The following is a 9,669-nucleotide window of genomic DNA, read 5'->3' as shown; positions in this document are numbered from 1 at the left end:
TCGTATATGTTGCATGTCAGTGGACTGGGACATCTACCTTTGCTGGACATTGATTCAAATAAAATAATAATATTGTGCTGAAACTAAGAGTACACCCACTTCTCCAGACACCACTGCTTTTAGCCAATATCAGCATCACATACTGGACCACATCTTTTCTATTTCCACTACAAGCACTTTTGCTCATGCCCATCAATGGTCATAGCATCAACATAATGTACCCACATCACAAAATAGCAAAAGTGTTCAGCTGGGCAGTGACTCTTCTTTACACGGCTGCTGTTGTAACATTCTCCTCAGTGCCGTTAATGCCAGCTGTGCCCATTGACGTCCTGTTGACTGCTGTGTGTGGGGTGACTTTTGCCAATCGATGTTCCTTGCTATGGGCGCAGCTGCGAGCACAGAAATGGCAAGAGGCACAGGGTGAGTTGCAGCAGGGTAAGAAGCGACAGATGCTGACACGCCACAAAAACCAGCCAGGGGACCAGCAGCACCAACAGAGTAACATGCCTCCTGCCACCGCACCCAGGATGATGTAGAAAACCAAAGGGAACACGGAGGATGGCACGTCTGAAGTTAAGAAAGGCAAAACAAACACAGGACATATTTAAATACCACAGACATTCAATTCAATTCAATTCATTTTTATTTATATAGCGCCAAATACAACAAATGTCATCTCAAGGCACTTAGATAGTAAGTCCAATTCAAGCCAATTGGAATTCAATTAATTAATAATAATCATAATTCATAAAATAATCCAATTCGTTCATATAGAGCCAATTCAAAAACAATTTCCTAGCTAAGAAAACCAACAGATTACACTGAAAACTTTATGTTTTTCGGTCCAATCTCCCGGCCTGAGCGTGCCTGAGGCGACTGTGGAGAGAAACGACTCCCTTTTAACAGGAAGAAACCTCTGGCAGAACCAGAACCAGGAAGGGTGGCCATCCGCCTCGACCAGCTGGGGTTTGAGAAGACAGAAAGGGGGGGAGGGGGAGGGTGGGGGGGGCCGCGGCGGCGGCGGCACTGTAACACCATTCAAAGGATATCTGTTGGAACAGGGAAACACGAGTTAATGACCACAATAATATCACATATACATAAAGAGAGTAAAGTGAGGAAAGGTGTGACAGATGAGGCCCCCCAGCAGTCTAGGCCTATAGCAGCTTAACTATGGGATGTTTCAGGATTACCTGAGCCATCCCTATTCAAGGTAAACACAAGAAACTTGTGCTAACGAAAAAATAAATAAATAAAGGACCAGACTCAGTGAGTAATTCCCTATACTCCCTATATAGATCTGCAACAACCATCTTTTTACAGCCACAAACTACCTCAGCCTCTCACCAACTGCACACCAGTCACAGCGGGGTGGGGATGCAAACCCTGGTTCGGGTAGGGGGAGAAATAAAAGAGGTAAGATAAGCGGGAATGGGATTCAAACCCTGGTTCGGGTAGGGGGTAATGAAAGTATAGAGGGTGCCAGAGGTGGAGGCAGAACAAGAAAAGGAAAGTTTTAAGCCTGGTCTTAAAAGTGGAAAGGGTGTCTGCATCCCGGACATTTACTGGCAGCTTATTCCACAAGAGAGGGGCCTGATAACTGAAGGCTCTGCCTCCCATTCTACTTTTAGAAACTCTGGGAACCTCAAGTAAACCTGCAGTTTCGGAACGAAGTGATCTGTTAGGAAAATATCTTACAATGAGATCTTTAAGATATGATGGAGCTCGGTCATTAAGAGCTTTATATGTAAGGAGAAGAATCTTAAATTCTATTCTGAATTTAACAGGGAGCCAATGGAGAGAAGCTAAAACTGGAGAAATATGATCTCTCCTGTTAGTTCTCATCAAAACTCTGGCTGCAGCATTTTGGATCAACTGAAGGCTTTTCAGAGAATATGTGGGACAGCCCAATAATAAAGAATTACAGTAGTCCAATCTTGAAGTAACAAATGCATGAATTAGTTTTTCTGCATCACTCTGAGACAAGATGTTCCTGATTTTAACAATATTACGAAGATGAAAGAAGGCAGTCCTAGAAATCTGTTTTATATCAATCAATCAATCAATCAATCAATCAATCAATTATACTTTATTAATCCCCGAGGGGAAATTCCAGTTTCGGTCCAGACAGACAACACAGAAAACAAACAGGGAGAGAGAGTGTGACCAGGCATCGCAGCCCACTGTGCAGGCGCCGCCAGATAAGAAGGAAGGGGAACAACATTGGGTGAGGGGAGGGAAAAAAAATCATACTTCACACTGTACCCTTATTAGGATACGGTCTGAGATCTCAAAAAACCTCAGCACAGAAAAAAAGCAACATAAACACAAAACAACACCTTAAGCAATGGGACAGTGAAGAGGTGAGGAATTGCATGTGTTATAAATGAGCATGTATGTGTATGCATGAGTGTTTGTTCAATAAGTCTGCACAGAATGTTGGATCAGGCAATTGTCCTTGACAAGTTGGAATATGTCAGCCAGTTCCACAACAAATCTCACAGGAGTGCAAGAAGGGAGGGGGAGCACATGGGAGTGAGCCTCATGTTATCATAACAAACGTGGACAATGATTATGCAGCTGGCTACAAGGCCAGTATGGGGCACCAGATTGGAATAACAATTAATTTAATTTAGGTCAGACAGACAACTGATTGCGCTCTCTGTCTTTCTGTCCATTGCTGGTATCTCATGGCGAAGTCCCGAATTCAGCCGAATTGTGGGATGTGGACCCTTTCCGCCCGGTCCAAGCGATCAATCAACCATTCTCCCAGGTCAATCCACTTCTCTTCTGAGTCCAGGAATCTCAGCCAGCCTGCGAACCTGCGCAAGGATCACATCCAGTTTCCGATTCTGCTCCCGTAGCATCTCAGTCTGAGCGTTGATTGCCCTTGTGACCCCATCAAACGCTTTCCACGATCTCTTAATTTCACAAAATACCAGGTATCCTCCAACTCCAAACAGCAGGAACCCGAGTATCATAAATCCAAATATGTAGACGTCTTCCGCGTCCTCGACAGCCAGCATCGCCAAACACACGGTGCGCCACTTCCCCCATGCATCCTCCGTGTATCCAGCGAAGAAAGTCCCGTCGGGGCAAGACGCTTGTCCTTTCGTCATCTTCGCGGTTGAAAAAATTTGATCAATAGCATTAAGACCCCAGCTGACCAAATCCATGTTAATTTGGCTTCGTCTGATATGTAAAAAGATGCTCAAAAGACACAGACACAGACAGGCTGAGCAGGGCAAAAAAGGGAGGGAGGAGCAGAGAGAAATGCGACCTCTTCCACCGAGAGCCAAGCGAGTCAAATGATAAGTTCTGGTCAAAAATAACTCCAAGGTTCCTCACTGTAGAACTAGAAGCCAAGGAAATACCATCTAGAGTAACTATATAGCTAGACAATTTCTCCCTGAAACGCTCAGGTCCAAAGATAACGACTTCAGTTTTGTCTGAATTTAGAAGCAGACAGTTCTGAGTCATCCAGGTCTTTATGTCTTTAAGACATGCTTGTAGTCTGACCAACCTATTGGGTTCATCTGGTTTTATAGATAAGTACAGCTGAGTATCATCAGCATAGCAATGGAAATTTATGCCATGCTGTCTAATAATGTTACCTAATGGAAGCATGTATAAAGTGAAAAGAATCGGTCCAAGCACAGAACCCTGAGGAACTCCATGACTTACTCTGGTGTGTGAGGAAGATTCTTCATTTACAAGAACAAACTGAAATCTATCAGATAAATATGATTTAAACCAGCCTAATGCAGTTCCTTTAATCCCAATAACATGTTCAAGTCTGTGTAATAAGATACTGTGATCGACCGTATCAAATGCAGCACTGAGATCCAACAGGACAAGCACAGACACAAGTCCGCTATCAGAGGCTAAGAGGAGATCATTGGTAACTTTCAGCAGTGCAGTTTCTGTGCTATGATGCACTCTGAATCCTGACTGAAACTCTTCAAACAGATTATTTCTGTGTAAGTGATCACAAAGCTGAGCTACAACTATTTTTTCAAGAACTTTAGACATAAAAGGGAGATTGGATATAGGTCTATAATGAGCTAACACTTCTGAATCAAGAGTAGGTTTTTTAAGTAAAGGTTTAATTACAGCAACCTTAAAAGTCTGAGGTACATATCCTGTCAACAAAGACAGATTGATCAAATCCAATATGGAAGTGTCAATTAATGGGAAAACCTCCTTGAACAGTCTGGTTGGGATTGGGTCTAAAACACAAGTTGATGGTTTAGAAGAGACTATTGCTGTTGTTAGTTCAGAGAGATCAACTGGGCAGAAGCCGTCTAAATACAAATCAGGTTCTAAAGATACTTCTAAAGCTGCTGTACTTGATGGTACATCACTGATAATAGTGGGAAGGACTCCATCAATCTTCTCTCTGATAGAAACAATTTTATTAATAAAGAAGCTCATGAAATCATCACTGCTGAGAGTTAAAGGAATAACTGGCTCAGCAGAGCTCGGACTCTTAGTCAGACTGGCTACAGTGCTGAAAAGAAACCTGGGATTATTCTTATTCTCTTCTATCAATGATGAATAATAAGCAGTTCTAGCTTTACGAAGGGCTTTCTTATACATTGTTAAACTATCTTTCCAGACTAACTGAGACTCTTCTAAATTAGAGGAACGCCACTGTCTCTCCAGCTTTCTTGCAGTCTGCTTTAAAGCACGCAGCTGTGAATTATACCAAGGAGCCAGCCTCTTCTGACTGATTACCTTCCTTTTCAGAGGGGCAACATTGTCCAGTGCTGTACGCATTGAAACTATAGTGCTGTCAACAAGAGAGTCAAGTGTTGCTGGAGTAAAGTTTAGGTAGTCGTCCTCTGTCATATCTGCACATGGCAGTGAAGAAAAGGATGATGGAATTAATTCTTTAAAATACATACAGTGTGTTCCACATTCAGGGAGAATTATCAAGCTATCGTTTAATAATTTAGGGCTTGATATTTTCTTCCTTCACAAGTAAATGTATGCCAGCTTTCCACAACACCGGTCGCATTTTTAATGACTTTGTTTGTAAATCAAGCAACAGTGGTAATGTTGTGAATAATTAAAGTCTGCACGTTGGTCTAATTTGCATATTTTCTTCATAAATAAATCCTGTGATTTTTGCTCAAGCATTTGCATCGGTGGTCTATTCACAAAGAGATGTCTAGATAACTAAATTAATTAAGTAATTAATAAAGTAGTGAAAGTAATTCATAATAAATCTACAATCAATATATACATACATTACAATTCACAAAGTTGTTTTGAATTAGAGAAACGCCGTGCCCAGTACAGATACAGTCAGTGTTTATTTCAAGCACACATCATTGGACAAAAATGATACACCTGCTATTCTCTGAGAGTCAAGCTCATCATCCTCAGAGAAGTTCTCACTCATTCCTTCCAGGTTAGACAGAACACTGAGAAAGGGTTACAGTTCTGTCATACAGTGACTTGCAAAAATTTCTCACTACCCTTATGGTTTTTCCTATTTTTTGAGTTGTATGGAATTCTATAATGCACCTACAAAATAGTCAAATTTGGCTAGGTGAAATGTAAAAAGCTAAAAGTGTCGTCTGCATATGTATAAATATTTTATTTGATTATGACAATTTAAAAGTCCTATGGAGCACCATGAAATCCATTATTACAAAATGGAAAAAAAATATAGCGCCACAACAAACCTGCCTCACAAACAAGGGGCAACAAGGGCATTAATCAGAGGCAACAGAGACCAAATGTAAGGTAAGCTCCTCGAAAGAGACTGGTGGTAGTAATTTAACCTTTACATTAAAAACCTACTCTTGATTCAGAAGTGTTAGCTAATTATAGACCTGTATCCAATCTCCCTTTTATGTCTAAAAAAATAGTTGCAGCTCAGCTTTGTGATCATTTACACAGAAATAATCTGTTTGAAGAGTTTCAGTCAGGATTCAGAGTGCATCATAGCACAGAAACTGCACTGCTGAAAGTTACCGTGATGACATGTTTAGCCGCATGTCGTCCTACAATCGCTGGTTGTCTAGATGGTGTCCAGCAAACAGCGTGGGCTACATAGATAACTGGCAATCTTTCTGGAGAAAACCTGGTCTGATGAGGAGAGACGGCATCCATCCCACTTTGGAAGGAGCGGCTCTCATTTCTAGAAATATGGATGAATTTATTTGCCACCCTAAAACATGACAACCCAGGGCTCAGAGCAGGATGCAGAGTTGTAGTCTTACACACTTCTCTGCAGCTTCCCACCTGCTGCTACCCACCCAATCAATTAACACAAAAGGAGCAAATCCTCTTGTGCAAAAAGAAATTATTAAAACAAAAACTTTAACTGAACAAAAACATCAAACTATTAAATGTGGTTTGCTGAATATCAGATCTCTCCTTTCGAAGTCTCTGTTAGTGAATGAGTTGATTTGTGATCATCATATTGATATATTTTGTCTTACAGAAACCTGGCTGCAGCAGGAGGATCATGTTAGCATTAATGAAGCAACTCCCTCTGACTGTTTAAATGTTCACGTTCCTCGAACCACAGGCAGAGGAGGAGGAGTGGCAGCTATTTTCAGATCAGGGTTACTCATCAGTCCCAGACCCAAGATTAGTTTGAGCTCTTTTGAATCTCTGATTCTCAGTTTTTCCCACGCAAAGTGGAAATCACAGAAACCTCTTGTGTTTGTTGTTGTGTATCGTCCACCTGGCCCTTATTCTGAGTTCCTGTCTGAATTCTCAGAGTTTTTATCCCAGTTAGTGCTGAGTACAGATAAAGTCATTGTAGTGGGTGACTTTAATATTCATGTAGATGTTGAAAATGACAGCCTAAACATGAACTTTAATTCTATATTAGACTCTATTGGATTTTCTCAGAGTGTTCACGGACCGACTCACTGCCTTAATCACACCTTTGATCTTGTTCTGACTTATGGCATTGAGAGTGAACAGTTAACAGTGTTCCCTCATAACCCTGTCTTATCTGACCATTTTCTGATAACCTTTGAGTTTACATTACTTGACTATACAGTTTCTGAGAAGAAATGTACATATAGAAGGTGTCTATCAGAGGATGCTGTAACCAGATTTAAAGAATTTAATTCCATCATCCTTTTCTTCACTGCCATGTGCAGATATGACAGAGGACGACTACCTAAACTTTACTCCAGCAGCACTTGACTCTCTTGTTGACAGCACTATAGTTTCAATGTGTACAGCACTGGACAATGTTGCCCCTCTGAAAAGGAAGGTAATCAGTCAGAAGAGGTTGGCTCCTTGGTATAATTCACAGCTGCGTGCTTTAAAGCAGACTGCAAGAAAGCTGGAGAGACAGTGGTGTTCCTCTAATTTAGAAGAGTCTCAGTTAGTCTGGAAAGATAGTTTAATAACGTATAAGAAAGCCCTTCGTAAAGCTAGAACTGCTTATTATTCATCATTGATAGAAGAGAATAAGAATAATCCCAGGTTTCTCTTCAGCACTGTAGCCAGTCTGACTAAGAGTCCGAGCTCTGCTGAGCCAGTTATTCCTTTAACTCTCAGCAGTGATGATTTCATGAGCTTCTTTATTAATAAAATTGTTTCTATCAGAGAGAAGATTGATGGAGTCCTTTCCACTATTATCAGTGATGTATCACCAAGTACAGCAGCTTTAGAAGTATCTTTAGAACCTGATTTATATTTAGACGGCTTCTGCCCAGTTGATCTCTCTGAACTAACAACAGCAATAGTCTCTTCTAAACCATCAACTTGTGTTTTAGACCCAATCCCAACCAGACTGTTCAAGGAGGTTTTCCCATTAATTGACACTTCCATATTGGATTTGATCAATCTGTCTTTGTTGACAGGATATGTACCTCAGACTTTTAAGGTTGCTGTAATTAAACCTTTACTTAAAAAACCTACTCTTGATTCAGAAGTGTTGGCTCATTATAGACCTATATCCAATCTCCCTTTTATGTCTAAAGTTCTTGAAAAAATAGTTGCAGCTCAGCTTTGTGATCATTTACACAGAAATAATCTGTTTGAAGAGTTTCAGTCAGGATTCAGAGTGCATCATAGCACAGAAACTGCACTGCTGAAAGTTACCAATGATCTCCTCTTAGCCTCTGATAGCGGACTTGTGTCTGTGCTTGTCCTGTTGGATCTCAGTGCTGCATTTGATACGGTCGATCACAGTATCTTATTACAGAGACTTGAACATGTTATTGGGATTAAAGGAACTGCATTAGGCTGGTTTAAGTCATATTTATCTGATAGATTTCAGTTTGTTCTTGTAAATGAAGAATCTTCCTCACACACCAGAGTAAGTCATGGAGTTCCCCAGGGTTCTGTGCTTGGACCGATTCTTTTCACTTTATACATGCTTCCATTAGGTAACATTATTAGACAGCATGGCATAAATTTCCATTGCTATGCTGATGATACTCAGCTGTACTTATCTATAAAACCAGATGAACCCAATAGGTTGGTCAGACTACAAGCATGTCTTACAGACATAAAGACCTGGATGACTCAGAACTGTCTGCTTCTAAATTCAGACAAAACTGAAGTCGTTATCTTTGGACCTGAGCGCTTCAGGGAGAAATTGTCTAGCTATATAGTTACTCTAGATGGTATTTCCTTGGCTTCTAGTTCTACAGTGAGGAACCTTGGAGTTATTTTTGACCAGAATTTATCATTTGACTCGCATATAAAACAGGTTTCTAGGACTGCCTTCTTTCACCTTCGTAATATTGTTAAAATCAGGAACATCTTGTCTCAGAGTGATGCAGAAAAACTAGTCCATGCATTTGTTACTTCAAGATTGGATTACTGTAATTCTTTATTATTGGGCTGTCCCACATATTCTCTGAAAAGCCTTCAGTTGATCCAAAATGCTGCAGCCAGAGTTCTGATGAGAACTAACAGGAGAGATCATATTTCTCCAGTTTTAGCTTCTCTTCATTGGCTCCCTGTTAAATTCAGAATAGAATTTAAGATTCTTCTTCTTACATATAAAGCTCTTAATGACCGAGCTCCATCATATCTTAAAGATCTCATTGTAAGATATTTTCCTAACAGAGCACTTCGTTCCCAAACTGCAGGTTTACTTGAGGTTCCCAGAGTTTCTAAAAGTAGAATGGGAGGCAGAGCCTTCAGTTATCAGGCCCCTCTATTGTGGAATAAGCTGCCAGTAAATGTCCGGGAAGCAGACACCCTTTCCACTTTTAAGACCAGGCTTAAAACTTTCCTTTTTTATAAAGCTTATAGTTAGGTCTGTTGAATCTGATAGTGTGTCTGCTAGTGTGTTTTGTCCTGCCTCCACCTCTGGCACCCTCTATACTTTCATTACCCCCTACCCGAACCAGGGTTTGAATCCCATTCCCGCCTATCTTACCTCTTTTATTTCTCCCCCTACCCGAACCAGGGTTTGCATCCCCACCCCGCTGTGACTGGTGTGCAGTTGGTGAGAGTGAGTTGTATGGCTTTGTTTTTGCTGGTATTTTTAGTGATTATAGGACTGTTTAGGTGAATTTGTCTGCTGAATCTGCTAGTGTGTCTTGTCCTGCCTCCACCTCTGGCACCTTCTATACTTTCATTACCCCCTACCCGAACCAGGGTTTGAATCCCATTCCCGCTTATCTTACCTCTTTTATTTCTCCCCCTACCCGAACCAGGGTTTGCATCCCC

The 9,669-nt window shown here is 41.0% G+C and overlaps 1 protein-coding gene across 1 annotated transcript in view; it reads right to left on the bottom strand.

Annotated features, from left to right (window-relative positions):
• Positions 1-268: 268 nt before the first annotated feature.
• The window catches only part of ldlrad2 (low density lipoprotein receptor class A domain containing 2), a 96,187-nt gene continuing 86,786 nt past the window's right edge, over positions 269-9,669 (bottom strand). Inside the window, exon 5 of the mRNA XM_075460752.1 lies at positions 269-570. Coding sequence (XP_075316867.1) covers positions 269-570 — 302 coding nt within the window. The remainder of the gene's footprint in view (positions 571-9,669) is intronic.

Source organism: Odontesthes bonariensis, chromosome 3 (assembly GCF_027942865.1).
Source record: "Odontesthes bonariensis isolate fOdoBon6 chromosome 3, fOdoBon6.hap1, whole genome shotgun sequence".
Taxonomy (NCBI): Eukaryota; Metazoa; Chordata; class Actinopteri; order Atheriniformes; family Atherinopsidae; genus Odontesthes; species Odontesthes bonariensis.
Note: the sequence above shows the minus strand (reverse complement) of the source record. Positions and strands in the feature narration are given on the sequence as shown.